This window comes from Salvelinus fontinalis, chromosome 2 (assembly GCF_029448725.1).
Source record: "Salvelinus fontinalis isolate EN_2023a chromosome 2, ASM2944872v1, whole genome shotgun sequence".
NCBI lineage: Eukaryota > Metazoa > Chordata > Actinopteri > Salmoniformes > Salmonidae > Salvelinus > Salvelinus fontinalis.
In genome coordinates, this window is record NC_074666.1 from 87062861 (window position 1) to 87086237 (window position 23377).

At 43.3% G+C, this 23377-nt stretch overlaps 1 protein-coding gene across 1 annotated transcript in view; it reads left to right on the forward strand.

Annotated features, from left to right (window-relative positions):
- The window catches only part of LOC129830446 (BAI1-associated protein 3-like), a 39754-nt gene that overhangs the window by 11998 nt on the left and 4379 nt on the right, over positions 1-23377 (forward strand). The window contains exons 3-25 of the mRNA XM_055893025.1: positions 7255-7342; positions 11285-11368; positions 11676-11783; positions 12610-12669; positions 14020-14086; positions 14522-14735; positions 14873-14917; positions 15029-15106; positions 15261-15369; positions 17831-17938; positions 18018-18110; positions 18225-18328; positions 18573-18690; positions 18955-19079; positions 19934-20024; positions 20110-20166; positions 20315-20412; positions 20552-20603; positions 20998-21149; positions 21345-21468; positions 21750-21890; positions 22099-22194; positions 22627-22842. Of these exons, the coding sequence (XP_055749000.1) occupies positions 7255-7342; positions 11285-11368; positions 11676-11783; positions 12610-12669; positions 14020-14086; positions 14522-14735; positions 14873-14917; positions 15029-15106; positions 15261-15369; positions 17831-17938; positions 18018-18110; positions 18225-18328; positions 18573-18690; positions 18955-19079; positions 19934-20024; positions 20110-20166; positions 20315-20412; positions 20552-20603; positions 20998-21149; positions 21345-21468; positions 21750-21890; positions 22099-22194; positions 22627-22842 (2428 nt within the window). The remainder of the gene's footprint in view (positions 1-7254; positions 7343-11284; positions 11369-11675; positions 11784-12609; positions 12670-14019; positions 14087-14521; positions 14736-14872; positions 14918-15028; positions 15107-15260; positions 15370-17830; positions 17939-18017; positions 18111-18224; positions 18329-18572; positions 18691-18954; positions 19080-19933; positions 20025-20109; positions 20167-20314; positions 20413-20551; positions 20604-20997; positions 21150-21344; positions 21469-21749; positions 21891-22098; positions 22195-22626; positions 22843-23377) is intronic.

Genomic DNA, 23377 nt, shown 5'->3' on the forward strand with positions numbered 1-23377 from the left:
AGGTATCAAAAAATGGTTGCAGGATTGAAGGTCCCCAAGAACACAATGACCTCCATCATTCTTAAATGGAAGAAGTTTGGAACCATCAAGACTCTTCCTAGAGCTGGCCGCCCGGCCAAACTGAGCAATCGGGGGAGAAAGGCCTTGGTCAGGGAGATGACCAAGAACCTGATGGTCATTCTGACAGAGCTCTAGAGTTCCTCTGTGGTGATGGGGGAACCTTCCAGAAGGACAACTACCTCTGCAGCACTCTACCAATCAAGCCTTAATGGTAGAGTGGTCAGACTGAAGCCACTCCTCAGTAAAAGGCACATGACAGCCCACTTGGAGTTTGCCAAAAAGCACCTAAAGGACTCTCCAACCATGAGAAACAAGATCCCCCGGTCTGATGAAAGAAAGATTGAACTCTTAGGCCTGAATGCCAAGCATCACTTCTGGAAGAAACCTGGCACAATCCCTACGGTGAAGCATGGTGGTGGCAGCATCATGCTGTGGGGATGATTTTCAGCGGCAGGGTCTGGGAGGCTAGTCAGTATCGAGGGAAAGATGAACGGAGCAAAGTACACAGAGATCCTTGATTAAAACCTGCTCCAGAGTGCTCAGGACCTCAGACTGGGGTGAAGGTTCACCTTCCAACAGGACAACAACCCTAAGCACACAGCCAAGACAACGCAGGAGTGGCTTTGGGACAAATCTCTGAATGTCCTTGAGTGGCCCAGCCAGAGCCCAGAATGGACCTGATCGAAGAGAGACCTGAAAATAGCTGTGCGGCAACGTTCCCCATCCAAACTGACAGAGCTTGAGAGGATCTGCAGAGAAGAATGGGAGAAAATCCCCAAATACAGGTGTGCCAAGCTTGTAGCGTCATACCCAAGAAGACTCGGGGCTGTAATCGCTGCCAAAGTTGCTTGAACAAATTACTGAGTAAAGGGTATGAATAATTATGTAAATATGATATTTCATTTATTTTTTATTTTTTATAAATTAGCAACAATTTCTAAAAACCTGTTTTGCTTTGTCATTATGGGATATTGTGTATAGATTGATGCGGGGGAAAAAACTACGTAATCAATTTTAGAATTAAGCTACTACGTAACAAAATGTGAAAAAAGTCTGTCTGTCTGATTTACATTGGGGGGTTAGGGGGTTGGTTGTCATTATCAACTCCATTATAATACATCCCAAGCTCTTTTGTGCTTTTTTGTTGTTGTGCTTTTAGCTTTCTTCATTGCCTCTCTTTCACAAAAATAATTTCTGTCACACACCCACACACTCACACATGCAAGTGCAAACACACACACACATTTACTTAAAATGTCATATGGTATTATCAAGGCATAAAAAGCTTAATTTCGTTAGGAATATTGTTTATTCAAAGAAAGGCTTTGCTATTTCTAATATTCTGTATCCTATTTAGCTTCATTTCCTGTTACAAAAGGAATCAGCTAGTAGCGAACAACCAACCTCATACTGTGACATCCAACCCGTGATGGGGCTGAGTGTGTTTGATGGCTTATAACTCCATGTTGGAATAAGATTTAATAAAGGCTCCCCATTTCAACCCAAGACATTGTTCTTTCTCCTAACATTGAAACAAGTCTTGTAAAGGCATCCGCATGCTTCCCATCCGAAACAGTCAGGAAAAGTTTGTCTATATATTGTGACAACATTTTGTGCTGTTTTGTTCATTTGGTCATCGGCAAGTTTTTTTTATGGCTGATCGTGCAGACAAAAATGTCTCTCGAGACGAGCCAAAGTCGGTAGCCTAAGTCTACGTCCCTTTGCCAGCGATTGGTCAACAGTAGGGATTCTTCAATGAAGTGTTTGTTGTCATTCAACGAGAGAGGACTCGTTTTCATGCAAATTGTTTCACTTGAGAAATACTGCATCAAACATCTTAGATCTAAAATAAAAATTAAAAAAATAAATTATGACAGATTTCTTGAGTTATTTTGAGGAAGTATATATTGGCTACGGCGTCTCAAGATGGACAAACAGTAATATTGACGCTTTTTTCAAGTTTTTCAAGCAAAGATCTTTTAAGGGAGTATGTGAGCACACTCGTTCGGTTCGACCGAGGCATGCTGACACCTTAAAACCTCTCTAGGCTAGGGGGCGGTATTTTCACGTCCGGATGAAAAGTGTGCCCGAAGTAAACTGCCTGCTACTCAGGCCCAGAAGCTAGGATATGCATATTATTAGTAGATTTGGATAGAAAACACTCTGAAGTTTCTAAAACTGTTTGAATGATGTCTGTGAGTATAACAGGCGAAACCCCGAGGACAAACCATCCAGGATTTGTTTTGGGGGGGGTCACTCTCTTTTCAATGGGTTTCTATGTGGATCTAGATTTCTAAGGCACTTGCTTGCAGTTCCTATCACTTCCACTGGATGTCAACAGTCTTTAGAAATTGATTGATGTTTTTCCTTTGAGAAATGAAGAAGTAGGGCTGTTCAGAACGAGGGTCGAGTCTAGTGTACTGTTGTGGTTGGGGCGCGAGACTTGAAAGCTCGCTCCACTTTTTTTTATCCGCTATTGAACGCAGTTTATCCCTTCTTAAATTGTATTGATTATTTACGTAAAAAATACCTAAAATTGTATTAGGAAAGTTTTATGAAATGTTTGGACAAAGATTACAGGAAACTTATTAGATATTTTGTAGTCATGTTGCGCGAGCTGGAACCGGTGTTTTTCTGGATCAAAACACACCAAATACATGGACATTTTGGTGATATAACGACAGAATTAATCGAACAAATGGACCATTTGTGATGTTTATGGGACATATTGGAGTGCCAACAGAATAAGCTGTTCAAAGGTACAGCATGAATTATATCGTTATTTCTGAGTTATGTGTCGCGCCTGGTGGGATGAAATATGATTGTCTGTGTTTGTTTGATGGGGTGCTGTCCTCAGATAATCGCATGGTTTGCTTTCGCCATAAAGCCTTTTTGAAATCTGACACCGTGGCTGGATTAACATGAAGTTAAGCTTTATTTTGACATACTGTATTGCATGTGTATTTTCAAGAATGTTAAATATTTACAATTCTGTAGTTTGAATTTGGCGCCCTGCACTTTCACTGGATGTTGGTCAGGTGGGACGGCAGCGTCTCATCTAGCCTAGAGAGGTACTGGTGTTGAGATACACACGAGTAAAAAATAAGTGTGACAATCAACCCCGGTCTCCCCTTTATCAACCCAGCTATGAGAGATGAATTGAATAACTATCACATCAATCTGACCCATTGATTTGCAATGAAAATGTGACATTCTCCATCCATCCATCATTTTGTACCTACCTGGACTGCAACGAGAGAGATTATAATTAGACCAGGCCCCTGTGTAACCATGATGGCTCTAAACGATCACTTACTCTATCACCACTTGGAGAGAAGGAGGAGGGAGATGGAGGAAGGAGATAGAGAGAGACTTGTCTTCCTCTGCCAGGCAGGCAGCAACCATGGTCATCAGCTCCCACTGAAGACTGCTAGAGAGAACCCTGAGTGAAGTCTGACTGAGCCGCTGGACGCTCATCATTAGGTTGCATGAAAGCCTGTTTGTGTCCTTCATTAGCCATAGAGAGGGATAGAAAGAGAGCCGACACCTATGATCCACACTGGCGCTCATTAATACCAAGGATGCAAATGAGGCATGGCTAAAGCACCAGTGTCCGGCCCAGTGTAGACGACCCAGGGTGTAAATTACCCAGGTGGGCGTCTGACGTAACGTCAGTTCCAGGTCAGAGACAAACACACATGGGGGAAAAGATTATAAGCAGTTGTTTCTTCAGTCAGAACTAAATAATCACAATGTAGGTTCTCATCCATGGATGGAAGGAAGTCATTATATGTTAGTCGTACATAAAGAGACATCACATGTAGGAAGTACTGTAGATCCCCAGTGAGGAAATGTACCCTGAAGAGGAGATTATTAACCAATAGACATTTCCTGAGGGTGATTGTATTTTCTGATGACTAGGACTTGCTCTTTTCAAAGTCCTGTCTTCACCTTAAACACGAGCCATCATTATTCAGGCATTACCAAATTATCCCAAGCTCATTGATTTGTAACACCATTAGAGGAATTTTAATTGTCAAGAACATTTAATTTCTTGATTCATTAGCATTAATATTAAAGAATGCAAAAAAGACCGGAAACACTCACACCTAGCAAACATTCTCTATGTGGTGTTTTGGGGAATACTTTCTGAAGCTTTGAAGCTGCATCCTCATAACCCTCATGATGTCTATTCATATGGGGACACAGGCTATGTAAGATACATGTACGAGAAAACAATTATTTTGTTAAAAAATAAATAAATGTTATGTCATGTTTCAGCATATACCCAAACACATGAAGTATTCCTCTGTATTCATCTGTATATGTTCGTCTGAGTCTGCATGTCTATTTGCCTGTTTCATCTCATAATTCACCTTTTAGACAGCAAAACATGAGCAAAGATTTTGAATAAATATTCAAAATAAAATGGAATATTAATAATAAACTGTATTGGAAGAAGCTGTTTCCTAGCAACATAAAATTGTTCGTGTGTGTGTGTGTGTGTGTGTGTGTGTGTGAGAGAGAGAGAGAGAGAGAGATGGATAGAGAAAGTGAGGAGGGAGACCGAGAGGGAGAGAGAAAGGGATTGACTGACTCACACAGACCCCTATAATTTGTGATTGTGGGTTTTTCTTAATCATACAAATCTTCAAAGAGAATCCAGACGTCAGAAAATACACTTACAAAGGTTAAAAGCGAAAGGTGCCGCTGGTACACTGAGCCAAAGTCTTGTTTTGGATACATAGTGTTAAATGTTGATAGACTCAAATAACCTATTTAATCACCACATGACTCATGCTGTAACCAACCTGTTAACAAAGCAGACAAGCTTGGCATGCCTTCATGCTGCTTCACAAAAATGTCAGGCTAGCTGTCAGATATGAAAGTACCTATTTAATGGGGCTGACATGTTACAAGACTACCATTTTCCAACATAAATAAAGTATCTGTACCTTGAATTCTGTCACTGTATTGAAGGAATGTTTTTCATGCTCATTAATATGATTTCTACAGAAATGAGCTATTTTAGCTCTTTGGGGATCCTGTCAAGCTTCCATTGTAAAGACAGACAGACATCCTCATTCCTCTGTCATCCTCGTCCCGCACTAAACGTACCCTGGCCACAAATAATCAGGGGTGTTACCACTCACTACCTCCTGCTCCCTGGAGACACTGTCTCAGACATAGGATACAGGTGGGGGGGGGGGGGGGGGGGGCTGGAGGTGTCAGGCCTGTAATTGTTGCTCCTGGTGCTCTGCCACACAACTCATTCCAGAACACTCCTCTAGTCTGGGGAGTGAGGAAAAGAGGGGAGGGGGGAGAGGGGGGTATTCCCAAGGTGTTCAGCTGCCAGTGAATCCCTCCGCCATGAATGTGCCTCCATCACCATGGTGACTGGGGCTATGAAATTAGCAAGTGGCAGGAGTCCAGGAGTTCACCAGCTCAGAGAGATAAAAAATTGAATGTATTTTGTATCTTCCCTGGATTAGAATAACATTCTATGGCAGACATGGTAGAGTGCCTTTGAATCTTTGTTGAGCTTCATATGTTTGCTATTACTCAAGGGAGCACAGAAACTCCCAAGGACCTTAAGTGTAGTGCAGTGAGATGATGGGCTGCTTTCTCACCTTATATCCACTGTCTGTTTATACTGGTCTTAGGCTACCATTAATTCCCAGACACACGTTATTTAAGTGATAATGCCAGAGAAGCCGTTATTTGGAGGATATATTGGCACGGGTGTTGTTAGGCCCGGGACTAAGTCGGGGGCTGGCAAACTGTGCCAATATATCCTCCAACCACCGGCTTCGGGGGCATTATCACTTTTATACAAGGGATTCCCAACATATTCAAATAATGATTGACATATTTTCATTAAAAACATGTATTTTGATGAATTTATTCATACTATTTCATCCTTCCACAGGATATAGTCCCGACACAAAACTAGAGTTGCTACCCAAGCCGGCTGGTCGTTCGTTCTATCGGTTCGGTTGCCAAAAATGCGACCCAGTCATGCCGTCTTTTTGTTCTCTATCTATGGACGCGACCCAGTCATTCATTCTAAATGTTCCATTGGCTGGCAACGTTCTTATCCCTTGCTTGCTAGTTAGCCAACGACGACTAACTTACAGTCACGTCAAACAGTACAGACAGAATAACAATAGCAATTTGTTTATACTGTTTTCTAGTGACATTTAACAATGAGCTAATGAGGCACGATTTCGCTGGCATAGAAAATGTGCTCCTCGTTAGGACTGTTGTTCAGAGGAGCTAGCCAACAACACAGCTAACAATTTCACTTCAAACTGAAGCTGGAAAGGCTGCAAACTAGCTGCACTTAATTTCGTTTGACCTTTTTTCAATTGACATTTCTTTGTATATAGCCATAAAAAAGGATGCCAGCTGATTCATGATTTAGACTGGCTGAGAAACGCTGCCTGCCTCTCGTCCCGACTCCCAACCCCTACACGTTCATTACTATGGGACAGTTGGAGATTTGAACATTGAAACAATGTTGCAAATGTTGGACAGACAGACAGTAAAGTGTATACAAATCTCCACTGCTGAAAACTAAATGTTAGTCTAAAAGAAATGTGAGATAATGTCTAGATGCTTTTTATAGTGGAGATGATGTTTATAACTTCCCGGCCTGGGCTGATGAGACAGTGGATTACGCAGTCAGATGGAACAGAATAAATATCCATTTAACGTCATAGATTTAGCCGGTGCTAATTTGTGGAATAGACACCATCTGGAATGCGCTTTTAACCAATCAGCATTCAGGATTAGACCCACCCGTTGTATAATAACAGACAATTCCCCTCAGATTGGTTGCTGCAGGAAGGAATGTCTGTCTAGTCTAGTGAAAGACCTGGGGTATTGAATCATATATAATGTAACAGTTTGTTCATGATACTCTACTATATGTGTTGCTGGTTGTGATTGACAGCTCAGCATTAGGTCTCCTTTAGTCTTTTGCTAAATGGAAACCAAGCATAATAAAGCTAATCCACATTTGCTAAGGAGAATAGAAGCATCTGTGAGTAACAGTGTTTACTGAGGGGTTAAGAAAGCATTTCTCTATTTTGACCCTTTAGGACAGTTTTGTTTCTATAATCTTAACAGGAAATTCACAGAATGTGTCAAATGAGAATTTAATTGACAGTTATCTCTCTGTATGTTTTACAGGCTGTCTGAGGGGAATGGAGAGTTCTTTGTGCGTATGAATGGCATCCTCCAGAAACAAGAGAATCGGCTACGTGCTGCCCAGGCTGAGGTAAACCCTAAACCTCCTTATGTTAATTTAAAGGGGCAGTCCAGTCAAATGCGATTTTCTGGTAAAACAAATTATATTTCCATGCTATGAGGTTGAAATAACAGTCTGATATTGTGAAAAGTATGATAATGCCCTTTTAGTGTTGGAGCTTTAAAAAACGAACAACAAAAAACGACTGGAATTTCAGCCTGCTCAGGTGGGGTGGAGTTTTTGGCCCACAGCATGACATCACAATCTGATCTGATTATTCTGACCAATGACCAGTAATCTTTTATTTGTATATGTATCCTCTTACTTTGAAGGGGTCGGCTCTAGAGTCGAGACGATCCTATCTGCCAATCAGGGCTGTGCATATACATATATTTACATTTGTAACAACACACCCACACAATCAGACTGAGCAATGATAAAAAGCATATTCTGAGTTATTTTCATGAACTAACCACACACAGGGATTTTTTAGACATACAGTGATGATTTAAAAATAAAGTAAAAAAGACTGCATGTGGGCTTTAAGCAGGAAGATCCTTGAAATTATATATATATTTTTTAAGGAGACTATAGAGCAGGGGTGTCAAAGTCAAATGGACGGAGGGCCAAATAAAAAATTTAGCTACAAGCCGAGGGCCGGACTGTTCGAATGTTCATTGAAATTTTTTTAAATGACGCATATAGTCTAGTGAACCTAATTGAACCTACTGAAAACCTAACAAATATATTCCAATATGATCAGATAAATAAAGCAATATTTTCTTATGGCTCTGTCAGTAATCTTTAATTTTCAACAGACACAAAAGACAAATTTCCTTTATATAAAAATCCCCATAACATGAACATTAAATGAAAGAAACCGGTATTCAAGGCACCATCAGTAGCCTATATTTTCTATTTTAGCAAAAGTGGGCTAAATTTACTTCAAAGAAAAAAACAATAATAGCAATTTTCTATCATCCACTCAACTGAAATATTTTTAAAATATAATTGGATTGAAATACAATAAAATAAAGTGCAAAAATCTATTAATCAAAAACAACACTTTGTTTAAGGAGAAGTAACATGCAGTGAAAACAAATATTAAACTTTAACTTTTAAACTTGAACTGAGTAAAAACTCTAAATATGTGATTGCACAGTAATGTTCACTTGTTTGAGGTTGAGGGTGATACTTGGTGGTGTCCCATCTTTTCCACAAGTTCATCAATGTTCGGGGTAAGGCTCTGAGCTGAGGAAATCCTCAGAATTGAGTGGAGGTGTTCAGCAGTAAGTCGACTTCTGTGTGATGTTTTGTTCAGGTTCATCAAAGAAAACAGTTGTTCACACAGGTATGTGCTGCCAAACATAGACAACGTTTGAGCAGCCTGGATGCGCAGCTGGGGCATTGTGTCGGGGAGGAAACGGGCGAACTCCGCAGCACCCACTGCCGCATATTTTGCCCTCAGTGCATCATTGCATTGGAGGTCAATCAACTCCATTTGGAGGTTTGGTGGTGAGCTTTCCACGTCAACAGCAAATGGGTTACCGAGCTGTTCCAACCTGCTTTTTTGTGCTTCAAAGTCAGCAAATCGGCGTCGAAAGTCAGCGGCAAGCATACCTATTTTATCAGCCAACTGTGCGCTCGGGAACGCACTGGTAGAGAGCTTCTCTTTCATGGTCTGGCAGCTGGGAAAGTGGCTCAAATTTTCTTTCCGCATCTGCGTCTCCCACAGAGTCAGTTTGGTTTTAAATGCCTTCACTGTACTGTACATATCAGAGATGACATGATCCCGACCCTGCAGCTGCAAGTTCATTGCATTCAGATGACTCGTAATGTCACACAGAAAAGCCATTTCACACAGAAACATTTCGTCTCGGAGTTGTGTTGTGTCTTTCCCTTTGCTGTCCAAGAACAGACAAATCTCCTCACGAAGCTCGAAACATCTTTGAAGCACCTTTCCCTGGCTTAGCCATCGCACCTCTGTGTGATAAGGCAAATCACCATGCTCCGTTTCTAACTCCGTCAGAAATGCCTTGAACTGGCGGTGATTCAAACCTTTGGCTCTGATAAAGTTAACTGTGCGCGTGATGATGCTCATTACATGCTCCATTTTCAAGGCTTTACCGCACAACGCTTCCTGGTGTATGATACAATGATAAGCTGTCAGCTCACCTGTCGCGTTTTCCTCTTGCATCTTTTCCCGTATCTTCGCCACCAGTCCGCTCCTGTGTCCACACATCGCAGGTGCTCCGTCGGTTGTCAAACCCACGAGTTTTTCCCAAGGCAGCTCCATCTCATTTACACATCTTGACACCTCTTCATACAAATCATGCCCCGTAGTTGTGCCATGCATAGGACGTAAAGCCAAAAACTCCTCTGTCACGCTTAGGCTGGAGTCCACTCCGCGGATGAAAATTGACAACTGGGCAATGTCAGAAATGTCGGTGCTCTCATCCACAGCCAAGGAATATGCAATGAAATCTTTTCCCTTTTTCACAAGCTGCTCTTTTAGATTGATGGACAACTGGTCTACTCTCTCGGCAATGGTGTTTCTGCTCAGACTCACATTTAAAAAGAGTTGCCTTTTTTCTGGGCAAACTTCGTCACAAACTTTAATCATGCAGTTTTTGATGAAATCCCCCTCCGTAAATGGCCGGGCTGATTTAGCGATCTCTTCTGCCAAAATAAAACTGGCCTTGACAGCAGCCTGGCCTTGTGATTTGGCTTTTTTGAACAGAGCCTGTCGAGATTTGAGGCCTCGTTTTAATTCCTCTGCCTTTTGTAGCCTTTGTTCCATGTCCATATTCTTGTTTTTGTCCGCGTGTTTCGTTTCATAATGTCGTCTCAGATTATACTCTTTCAGTACCGCCACACTTTCTCCACACAGAAGACACACAGGTTTTCCAGCTACCTCCGTGAACATATACTCCGACTCCCACCTTGTTTGAAACCCCCGGTTCTCAGTGTCCACCTTCCGTTTTGCCATTTTTGATGGGTATCTGAAAGTTAATTTTACTGTGATGCTGACGACTGCTGTGCCAATAAATATTGAAATGAAGCAGCCTACTGCTCGGTGCGTCACCGTTGCATTGTGGGAAATGTAGTATTGGTGCGTGTAAAAGATCTGCGGGCTGCCGGCTTGCTGCGGTCTGCGGGCCGGTTCTAATAATAAATCAAGATCATCCCAGGGGCCGTAAAAAACCTTCTCGCGGGCCGGATGTGGCCCGCGGGCCTTGACTCTGACATATGTGCTATAGAGGAAAGGTCTTGGGTAGTATACACATACTTTGCTCTCACCGGTCCCCTCTGCTATGCCTATGTAACGGGGGTTAATGTGCTGCTAACAGCTTAGCTTCCTTCACTGTCCAACTGCCCCACACTGGGCTCGAACCAGCGATCCTCTGCTTCGCAACACACGTGACCGCCCTCCTTAACAACGTTCCAATGGGTTGAACCTGCCAAAAGGTACCGACTGGATCCCTCGGTCTGGTACATTTCAAGCTATTTGTGGAGCTAGCTTACGGACGTTCTTAACTCTGTGTTACACAGTGCGCTGAGGGGACAGACGGACGAGGTTGAGAAGGCCACTCAAAAGGCTGGAGGCTCAGCTATCAGAAGAAGCTGCTCTCCATGGCTCTCTACCCCCTCACTTCCCACACAAGAGGAAAGAGACTGGGACTGAATGGGGCGCTATTAAGATGTTTATCTGAGAACACTTGTTTTCCAGCCCCTTCAAGTTTTAAAGTGGTGAAAGGGGAACAAAAAGAAAATCAATGATGCAGTCATTGCCTCTGTCTGATTGTGTGCCGCAGTTGAAAACGAAAGTGTTTGGTTGGCGATAACAGCTCATTGTGACTTAACCTCACACCCCTTTCCAAGCCTTATTGAAGCAGTCATGGTGATGGAGCCTGCTTAAGGGAGACTCTGTGGCTCTGAGGTTTAAAGTTATCTCTCTCTGTGTCTCCGCAGTGCGAAGGGGAAGGTAACACAGCCGCACCACCAGCAGAGCACGTAGACCAGGCCTTTGTTCCAGAGAGGTCCAGCAGGAGAGAGGTGAGTAGCCTGGGCTCCCTACGGTAGAATATTCAGCTCTAGCGATGGAGGGGTATTTGACTTGTTATTGGCCTTTTCTCATATCTAGCTCCCCAACATGAATCTAGTGTCCTGAACCCAGTTTGCCTCTATCCTCACACGGCTGTAGCTAGCTACACTGTTGCATAAACCTCACACATTGTTAGCTACAGTAAGGTCACATCATTCTATTGACAGAGAGTTGTTTCCCAGCTCTCATTTAGCAGTGACCCTGCTTTAAGAAAGAAAAACGGTAGTTAAGGCATTCACTGAGGTTGTTTTCTTCCAGCTGGACCTCCTGTATGAAGAGGCCGTTTACACGGTAGTCAACAGGGTGGGCGTGCCCTCGCCAGAGTACATCACCAATGAAGGCGACATCTTCAGTTATCTGCTGAAGGTTCACACACTCTTTTGATCGGCTAAATCCGTTTACTGTACAGTCCACCTGGCCAAACTCTCTCACACACACGGCAGAGACCAACAAACACTTACTCTCATACACATAAGCACACACACACTTATGAACGCACCCTAGTGTGCTGTAATTTACACTTCAAATACTGACTAATAAAATAGACAAGACAAGAAAGAGCCAAGTATGCTGAAATAATTACTGTCCTTGAAAACAACAGCAGAAATCAGATTGTCTTGTCATGTGACTCCTGTTGTAAACCCCTCTAATCTCTGTCCTCACCAACTGATCCTAGAGGTTCAGTCTGGCGGTAGAGAGCCATGTTTGCTATGAGACATCTGTAGGAGACTGAGCAGATGTGCTTTGGCTTAGAGCTGATTAAACATCAAAGCCCTGGCCCACTGAGTATTGATGCTCAGCTGTAATATTACATCCATTCAGACTCTGTCACTCCAAAGCTGCATCCTTGCTTCCTCTGTCGCTCTCTGCTTGAGGTGGTGGACCAAGGCACATGTCCCCATGCTTTGAAGTGACCCCTGGTTCTCTTTGGCATTTTGAAGATAGTGAGATTGAACCTGTGCAGCCATCTGGGAGGATCGAGCTTATGAGAACGCAAATCATTGGCAAGGGATGTAATGCTTATCATCATTGTATTATTGTTTCAAATAGTTTAATAGTTAAGCTTTGATTTATAAACGTACAGGTCAAAATGCAGGCAGGAGTATAGTTGGATGTGTATTGCAAATATGCTCACAGACCTATGAGGCTCTCTTGCAAAGAGCACCCTTTTCCACTGTCGTCCCTCTCCTAGGTATTTGATATGGGTCAGGAGGAACATGACATCATTCTGCAGAGAGTCCAAGAATCCAAGGTGAGATGCTTTGTTCCACTCCCATCTTGTCAATTTCCATCTCCTGTCTCCTCTCCTGTCACTTCCTGTATCTCCCATCCGCAGACACCCGCCGTGTAAGCTGTATGAACAAGATGGCACCGCTGAGTTGTCACTGTGAGGATCTTCAAGTCTGCACCATTTAATGTGCCTTTCTTTTGTGTTTAGCTATACACTGAGTTTACAAAACTGCTCTTTCCATGACATAGACTGACCAGGTGAATCCAGGTGAAAGCTATGATCCCTATTGATATCACCTGTTAAATTCAGTTAAATCAGTGTAGATGAAGGGGAGGAGACAGGTTAAAGAAGGATTTTGAAGCCTTGAGACAATTGAGAACTGAATTGTGTGTGTGTGCCATTCAGAGGGTGAATGGACAAGACAAAATATTTAAGTGCTTTTGAATGGGGCATGATAGTAGGTGCCAGGTGCACCGGTTTGTGTCAAGAACTGAAACGCTGCTGGGTTTTTCCACGCTCAACAGTTTGCCATGTGTATCAAGACATCCAGCCAACTTGACAACTGTGGCAATCATTGGAGTCAACATGGGTCAGCATCCATGTGGAACGCTTTCGACACCTTGTAGAGTCCATGCCCCGATGAATTGAGGCTGTTCTGAGGGCAAAATGGCGGTAGGGGGGTGGAACTCAATATTAGGAAGTTGTTCCTAATGTTTGGTATACTCTGTGTATAGCACGTTGCATTCACAAGGTTAAAGTGAAATGCATGGAAAGCACTAACAGCTCTATGTACCCGGAGAGACTGAGCTGATGGAGTGTATTGATGGCCATAGTGAGGCTCACTGTGCACCAGGAGACATAATGATCTGTGAAAGCCCACTTTGTATGATGCCCTTGACTACCAGCAACCTTTCAAATGTCAGTTTGAAAGAGATGCTGGGCTCTTCTGCAAGACTCCTTGAAAGGTTGTGTGCAGAGGAGAACATATTGTGCCATTTAAATGTTCCATCCTACAATGATCTCTGTTTCTCGCTGGCGCAGCAGTGTCTTTCCACCTTACTGACACACAAAGCCCTGGCATTATACACCAGACAAAGAAAAAACACATTGATTATTCTCTCTTGACAGACTCACACTGCAGTGATTGCTGGTATTTTGTTTACCACTGATGAAAGTGTATTTGTCGAGTTAAAGAATCCAAATTAAAATAAAGTTCACCGACTAGCTGTTGTTTTCAAAGTGCACTCTATGCCATGTTCAAGGCCCGCTTTTGGAATGCAGCCTGCTTATGGATCGTTTCAGCGAGACCTCTCACTAATGCATGACTCTTAGCCGGTGTACTGCTGTTACTTTGTGCACTTTGTTTTGCAGAGAGCCAGTTTCACCCTGAGAGTGTCTGTCATGAAAGGGAAGAATCTAATGGCAAAGGATGCAAATGGTGAGGGGTGTTTGTTCATTTACTGCTATTGATGGGAAGCAGCATTTGTTTTCTGTGCGTGGATATGAAATGTCATCGTGTCCATTTGCCATCTCCAACTCCACATTGACAATGAACGCAATTGTTTATTATTGAAATAAGATTAGAACATTTTCAGATCAACTATATTGAGTGAGCCACATTGTTTTTTCTGTCTGGAAGAAAAATGTAAACTTCGCATGATACAGTGGTTCAACCAAGACACTAGAACCATCATCACGTCACTGTCCACTTTAGACAATACTGGACTACTTTGTCTAAAAGGACACAGGCTGCTATTACTAGCAGACCAATTGCTTTTGATTCCTGAACCGCAATAAGGTACATCACCGTCATTCTAACAGTATAATCTCAGTGTGTCTCTATATTAGTTTAACCCTTATTGTGCCTGGGTAGGGTACAGCGACCCCTATTGCATGCTGGGAATCCTCTTGGGCCAGAGCCCTCGGGAGACAGAGGATAAGAAGGAGAGGAAGTTCAGCTTCAGGAAGAGGAAGGAGAAGCTGGAGAAGAGGTCCAGTACCAAGGAGGTTCTAGCAGCCACGTGCATCCAGGTGACTGAGGTCAAGCCAGAGACTCTCAACCCAGTCTGGAATGAGCACTTTGTTTTGTAAGTACAGTACTGACGGTACGCCAATTCTGGAAGTTGTTGGCAGAATGCTTGACATTTGTATGTGTCTCAGATCCTAACGGTAACAACGTTTGTTTACACAATGTTAAATTATGATCTTTTTTTTCTTCCAATAGTGACATTGATGATGTCCACGGTGATCTACTGCATATGGACATATGGTAAGATTAAACACAGTGTGGGCCTTTCCACTTTCAGTCCAGATTCCTGAAAACGGAATCTGCATGCCAATGCTATCCAACTGTCCCACTAACCTTTGGTCTTCTTCCCAGGGACCATGACGATGACGTCTCTGTCGCAGAGGCCTGCAAAAAACTGAATGAAGTCAGTGGACTTAGAGGAATGGGCAGGTAGAACAGGCTTCTATTTGCTAATTATAAAATCGGTGAAATAGGCCCTTTAATATAGTGAATGGAGGTCTTGACTGCCAGGTCATTGAGACGCAGTGCTGGTTGATTGCTCTGTGTTATATTTCATGTATTCATCAGTACCTTATCCCACCAGGTATTTTAAGCAGATTGCCAAATCGGTGCGGTCCAATGGGACGTCGTCATCAGGATCATCTGAGGACAATGCTGATGACTTCCTGGGCTGCATCAACATTCCACTGAATGTAATTCTTTAAAGTTACAGCTTTCACTTCCCAACTGCTGTTTACTGGTAATGTTTCTTATTTTATACAGTAGTAATACATTTGATGCGGTTTATTCTAATATTTGTATCTATTAGCTTTTATAAGTGTTAACTAACATTTATTAATACTCCACCAAACTTGGTACCTGGCTCACTGTTTATCAGAGAGGCGCAACACCCGTTATTAATTTACTGTAAATCCATCAAAAAGAGTGTGACGTTTCGGTCTACTCCTTCATCAGACCGAAACGTCACTCGGTTTTAATGGATTTAGAATAAATTATAGTTTTATGATGGAGAGAGTGTCGCGCCTCTAAAGAAATCCACTATTATTTCAGGTAGCACCTCTGTTCCAGTTGTTTGAGAACAAAACCCTTTTTTCCTGGCTTAGTGTCTAGCCCATGGGCAGGCCCTCGGATCAATATAAAAAAAAAATATATATATATACAGTTGAAGTCGGAAGTTTACATACACTTAGGTTGGAGTCATTAAAACTCGTTTTTCAACCACTCCACAAATTTCTTGTTAACAAACTGTAGTTTTGGCAAGTCGGTTAGGACATCTACTTTGTGCATGACACAAGTCATTTTTCCAACAGTTGTTTATAGACAGATTATTTCACTTATAATTCACTGTATCACAATTCCAGTGGGTCAGAAGTTCACATACACTAAGTTGACTGTGCCTTTAAACAGCTTGGAAAATTCCAGAAAATTATGTAATGGCTTTAGAAGCTTCTGTTAGGCTAATTGACATCATTTGACTATATTGGAGGCGTACATGTGGATGTATTTCAAGGCCTACCTTCAAACTCAGTGCCTCTTTGCATGACATCATGGGAAAATCAATAGAAATCAGCCAAGGCCTCAGAAAGAAGGTACCATGTTCATCTGTACTAACAATAGTACGCAAGTATTAACACCATGGGACGACGCCGCCGTCATACCGCTCAGGAAGGAGACGCGTTCTGTCTCCTAAAGATGAACTTACTTTGGTGCGAAAAGTGCAAATCAATCCCAGAACAACAGCAAAGGACCCTGTGAAGATGCTGGAGGAAACAGGTACAAAAGTGTCTATATTCACAGTAAAACTAGTCCTATATTGACATAACCTGAAAGGCCGCTCAGCAAGGAAGAAGCCACTGCTCCAAAACCACCATTAAAAAAAACAATACTACGGTTTGCAACTGCATATGGGGACAAAGATCGTACTTTTTGGAGAATTGTCCTCTGGTCTGATGAAACAAAAATAGAACTGTTTGGCCATAATGTCCATCGTTATGTTTGGATGAAAAAGGGGGAGGCTTGCAAGCCAAAGAACACCATCCCAACCGTGAAGCATGTGGGTGGCAGCATAATTTTGTGCGGGTGCTTTGCTGCAGGAGGGAGTGGTGCACTTCACAAAACAGATGGCATCATGAGGGAGGGAAATTATGTGGATATATTGAAGCAACATCTCAAGACATTAGTCAGGAAGTTAGAGCTTGGTCGCAAATGGGTCTTCCAAATGGACAATGACCCCAAGCATACTTCCAAAGTGGTGGAAAAATGGCTTAAGGACAACAAGGTCAAGGTATTGGAGTGACCATCACAAAGCCCTGACCTCAATCCTATAGAAAATTTGTGGGCAGAACTGAAAAAGCGTGTGCGAGCATGGAGGCCTACAAACCTGACTCAGTTACAGCAGCTCTGTCAGGAGGAATGGGCCAAAATTCACCCAACTTATTGTGGGAAACTTTTGGAAGCTACCCGAAACGTTTGACCCCAGTTAAACAATTTAAAAGAAATGCTAACAAATACTAATTGATTGTATGTAAACCTCTGACCCACTGGGAATTTGATGAAAGAAATAAAAGCTGAAAGAAATCCTTCTCTCTAGTATTATTCTGACATTTCACATTCTTAAAATAAAGTGGTGATCCTAACTGACCTAAGACAGGGAATTTTTCACGAGGATTAAATGTCAGGAATTGTGAAACTGAGTTTAAATGTATTTGGCTGAGGTGTATGTAAATTTCCGACTTCAACTGTATATATTTAGGAACTCAGTCGGGGTCTCAACTTAATGTTGAGAGTTAGAATAGTAGAATAGAAAAAGTGCAATTTCGAACTTTGGCAGTTTGTCTCTTATGTCAGTCACTGATAGTCAGTCAATTAGCCCATTTCAGCAACAAAAAAAAAAGTAGATTGCTAAGTTAGCTTTGCAGCCAGCTATTAGAACTTTTTATCAGTCTCACTCATATCATATTAAAAACTGTTAACATTTCTCTCCACCCCATGGAAGAATGTGTAGAATTGCAGGAAATTAAGTGTTAAACAGGATGTGAGTACGCAGACCAGCGAGCAACTGCGACCCCTCATGATGAAATCAGACTTTTTGTGGTCCCCACCCTCATCAAAGTTGCCCATCCCTGGTCTAGCCTGTTTGTTGTTCGCCTGTAGGAGATTCCTGTGATGGGATATGACAAGTGGTTTAAGCTGGAGCCCCGGTCCAGTGCCTCCAAGGTCCAGGGAGAATGTCACCTGATTCTGAGGCTCTTCACTACCCAGGTAGCTAGTACAGTCTCTCTGCTCCATAGTACCTGTGTATTCTACCCAAGTCACTTGATCATTTCATTTTGTTCCCCAGAGAGACACTACACTGAGTAAGAGGGAATCCAAAGAAGTCATTCATAAGAAGATGCTGAGTCAGATTCTGGAGTACGAGCATGCTCATATTCAGGTAACTCTACTATACAGTGCATTCTATTATCATTCTATTATCAAGTGAAATGACAGAAATGGCTATGGATGGTTTCCTTATGCGATCCATGTAAATCATCTTGTTTTTCTCCAGAAAGAGCCTTATAACTGGAATGGGCAGGTGAGTCCTCCAGCATGGACTGTGCTGTCCCATCATGCTGTGCAAACTGACCTCTCGCCCCTGCAACAGGCCATCATGTAAGTAGCTACAATAGTAACACTTCAATGTAGATCATATGCCAAAGGTATTGCGGTGGTCCAAATGACAAAATCAAAGCTATGCCAAGCTGGAGGAGCCTGTGCCAATAAAGTACCACGTTTTTAATTATGAGTTGCACCTTTTCCTTCCTAGTCCTTTTAGGTCTGAAACCATTCATCTCAGCTGAGAGGTGAGGGTTGTGTACAGTAGATGTATAGTAGTATATATTGCTCTGGTCTGCAGTCGCTGGCAGTGCTATAGCAGCCACCACCGGTCCCAGAGGATGTGCTATACCCTGCTGCTGAGGCTGCTGAGGACCATCGATGCAGAGTGGGAACCCCAAGCTGTGCAGGGAGACCTGGTAGGCCTACTGTCTTCTCACAGCTCACCTCTGGCTCACAATCAACTTTCATCTGGCATTAGGACACCTCATTAACTCACCACTCAACATCCATCATCCTATGACCTAGGGGTCTGTTATTCAATCAAAACCTAGTTGTTTCGGTGCGGTAGTTTTTCTGGAAACTAGACTGAAGCCCAGAATTCTGTCTGAATGTGCTGTTATTGGCTAGATCGATCATTGTGAGGTTGAGTGATGTGATGATGATGTATTTCCTGTGTTCAGGAGCGGCAGCTGTCGGACAGCTTCAGGCTGTACACGGACCACTGTCTGTGTCTGATGAAGAGCATGCGCCAGGTGTTCCCCTGCACCAGTCCAGCCGCCGTTACACGCTGCGAGCTCATGCTGAGGTAAACTCATACCACAGGAGGCTGGTGAGGGGAGGAAGGCTCATAGTAATGGCTGGAATGGAATGAATGGAATCACATTAAACCATATGGAAAACGTGTTTCATGTGTTTGATACCATTCCGTTCCAGCCATTACTATGAGCACGTGCTCCCCAATTAAGGTGCCACCAGCCACCTGTGACTCCCACCAACCCCTCTCTCTCACCACATCACCGCATCAAACACTCGCCAGCGCTGTCATACCAGACCAAACACTCAACCAAGTCACTAGAATAAAACCACAGACGGAGTACCTAGAACAGCCAAGAGGAGGGCAGGGTGACTAAATCATAAGCCTATTGGGAGGGGTTTTCTACTTGAATGGTGGTGACTGTGCCAATAAAAGTAGGCTCATGTTGAGGCTCATGTTGCTATGATCTTTCTCTGTGAGCAGCCCCACGGGGCGCTGTACTTCTGTGTCGCGCAGACCAGATTAATGGAGATCCTGCAGGGCCTTTTCCAATAAGATTTCAAAGTCTGCCCAGTGATTGACACTCCTACAGAGATCTCTGTGTATTGTGGACACAGAGATCTCTGTGTATTGTGGACACAGACAACACACAAAAAACATGTACTCAGACCCATACTAATCATTCTTGTTGTCAGTCACCGTAACTTAAAAAGGCTGACAGAAATGACAGGTTAGGCCAGTCAGGATTGTCTGTTCCAGCAATCATTTGCTACATTTGTGTCCAACAATCGTTTTGATTACCTACAAAATCACCTTGCATTGTGCCTTTTGTCTTTTACTCAGTAATGAGTTGTTGGGCTACAATAACAGGCCCATGTTTCTCTCCCTTTGTGCTTGTGACTCAGGGGTGTAGGACACATGCAGACCATGCCGGCCTTCAAGACTGCGTGCCCCCTTCGAAATGAGCTGCGTTTGGAAATTGCCACTGTTGTCAAGGTACAACATAAATATAAGGAAGACCTGTTAGTGTTAGCACTGTTGCCTGACTAATTTGAGTGACTGCAATCTTTGATTTCAACAGAAAGGTACAGTGGAGTGGTACGAGAGCACAATTTCACAATTCAAACCAGAGGACGGGGTAAGTTGACACCATAAGAATTGATAACACACAAATTCATACAAATAGAGTCGCACATTCTATATATAAACTCCCAGTCATTTATTGGGTAACACATGGATGGGGACTGTCAGGGTTGTGTGTGAGCTGTAGTGTGTCGATTCTATAGGCTCTAGAGGAGCAGCTGAGGAGACTGGTCCAGGTGGTGGATGCAGTGTGTGCAGATGTACAGAGGGGACAGAACGTCTACAACAAGCTCTTCTACAGGTACACAAACAGTCCCTGCAGTTTATTGTGTTAATCAAGGAGGGTGACGGGGCGAACTTGACTTTTAAGTAGAATCCTGTTGATTATGTCAAATAGCAAGTGAATCCTGTTCTTTGTTTTGTCTTTTTAAACCCCCCAGTGCGGTGAAAGTGGATTTCTTCAGCATCGCGTATAGACAGTTGGAGAAACTGGTGAGAATTCCTTTGAAACCAAAAGGAATAGAACCTGCCAACATCTTTATCCACACATGACATTTACCCATACATTTTTTTTTGACCTTTATTAAACTAGGCAAGTCGATTAAGAATACATTCTTATTTACAATGACAGCCTAGGAACAGTGGGTTAACTGCCTTGTTCAGGGGCAGGACAACAGATTTTTACCTTGGCAGCTCGGGGATTCGATCTAGCAAACTTTCCGTTACTGGCCCCACGCTCTAACCACTAGGCTTACCTGCTGCCCTGATACATGATGATATACAGTATACTGATGCATATAGTGTTCCTGTATGTTCAGCATGCATGTATCCTCACTGTTGACCCTTGACCTCTGAGATGGGGTGACTGACCCCTGTGCTCCCCCAGGTCGCGGACGACGTGAGCGTTGCCATGGAGAAGGTGTGTGGCACTCTGGAGCAGGAGAGCTCCAGGCTAACTCAGACCATGGGAGAGACTCTGTTAGAGCTCTACATGTCTCTGAAAATACTCAAACGCTTCAGCGAGTTCCTCCCTCTCAGGTGAGTTTGTACACCCTGTCACCCGGTCAGACTGGTGGATGTTCAGCTTGGTTGTATTGAACTTTTAGAAAACAGAAAGATTGGTTAGATGTTGTTATTGCTTGGTGATTTGATCTTGCAGTTAACTCCTCCATATGCCTGAAGATACAATAGATTAGCTAAATGTCAGGTGGTTAATGAGTATTTCTCTCTCAGGGACGCAAAGATGATGGCCTTGACTGGCTATCACAACTGGTTCAAGACGTCTATCCACAAGTGGCTGCAGATAGTCCATGACAAGTCTTGTGACAGGATCCGCAGAGCAGTAGATATGGACCAGGTGAGAAGGCATTTTATGGAAGTGTCTATAGAGATTGCTTTTCATGGAAAAGCAATCTGAGAAAACATGGAACATATGGCAATCAGGATATCCATTACACTTCTACAGCAGAACCCATTGATGATCTGTAACCCAGCATGATGTTTCTATCTAATGTACTCTGAATATGAGTTAGTTTCTGTGTACTGTACCTGTGTGTCAGTGTATTTCTAATACAGTACATGTTTATGACTTTCTATAAGTTGTTGTTCATAGAATGTGTGTGTGTGTGTACTGAACAGCTGGAGCCAGTACAGCAGGCCAAACACAGCTCCTCAGCGGTGGATGTGACAGCGTGTTTCAGCCAGGTGCGGGAGTTCTGGAAGGAGCTGTCCTGGCCAGACTCTGCAGGGGCCTTCATCTTTGTCACCCGCCTGACAGACGTGAGTGTAACCGCCACACACACAGAAACACACCCATGCACACACACACATAAGTGCACGCTTTCACACACGCTACACATCCAGAGACAGTGTAGAAGCTCTACAGGTGGCAAGCCACAATCACAAACAACCAGAGCAGAAAAAATTATACTAATTGAGGGTTTCACTCTTGATGATGATGATGAGTGAGATGTTGTCTGTGTTGCAGAATTTCTGCAGCGAGGCCATGTGTTACTCAGAGATGATAAAGCGCAAGATTGAGAGGAGCCAGCAGGGTCGAGACATCAAGAGCCTGATGGTGCAGGTAACGCCTGTGGGAAGGCAGGAAGGAAGGGGAAGTAAATGACGTGGGAAGGATGACGTGGGAATTAAATGTCAGCGAGTGTTCTTTCCCTGGCAACACAAAGACCTCGGCGGGTTGTCCGTAGTGTAATATGTTTGGTCTACTTCAGTGGAAGCTGCTTAGAGGAGAACGGATCATAGTAATGGCTGGAATAGAGTAAATGGAATGGTATCATTAACATGCTTTTCAGGGGTTTGATACCATTCCATTCACTCCATTCTGTCCATTATTATGAGCCCTCAGCAGCCTCCACTGGTCTACTTACCGTCCTGCCTCTTTTCTTTAGCCCTGCCTCTTTTTCGTCCTTTCTTTCCTTCAACCATTCTCGACCTTTCCTCTGGCTTTCTCTTCTTCCCTCTGCTAATGTACTTCCTGGATCTTGGTGTGGGCTAGCTGTGCATCGCCCTGAACAACACAGAGCATGTGCGTGTGTTCCTGGGCCACCTGCCTCGGGACCTGGACTGGCAGGGCGTGGAGCAAGCCATGGAGGAGTCTTGCGGGGCGGAGGGGAAGGAGCAGGTCAACAAGGCCCTGAACGGACAGCTCTACAATGTGGATGCGGACCTACAGAGGGAGGCCAAGCGCCTCATCACCCACCTCACAGACAAGGTCCCTCCATCTCACTGAACTGTCCTCTCTGTTGGTCATACTTAGTAACCAGTCATCAAATCGTATTAGTCACATGCGCCGAATACAACAGGTGTAGACCTTACAGTGAAATGCTTGCTTACAAGCCCATAACCAACAATGCAGTTTTAAAAAATCAGAATCCGAATAAGAAATAAATGTAACATGTAATTAAAGAGCAGCAGTAACATAACAATAGGTCCAGAAGGTGTCAAAGTTATCTATAAAAGTGATTCCAGCAGAGCTACAGTAGTCTTTTAGCCAGATGTGTAATGCCAGCAGTCTGCTGAATCTTTCACACCCGCGGCCCAACGATGGTGCTGGACCTGAAATTATTGGCTGTTTTTTGGAGTCTTATAATGCTAAAATCAGTTCTTTTAAAATACATTTTCAAATGTTCCGAGCTAGCCCTCCTTATGTCGTTTGACCCCACATGGACTACGACAGTGTCAGCTGACCACCTGGCAAGGGTCAGTCAAGACACTTGCCAGTTGGTCAGCGCATGCTCTCAGTACAC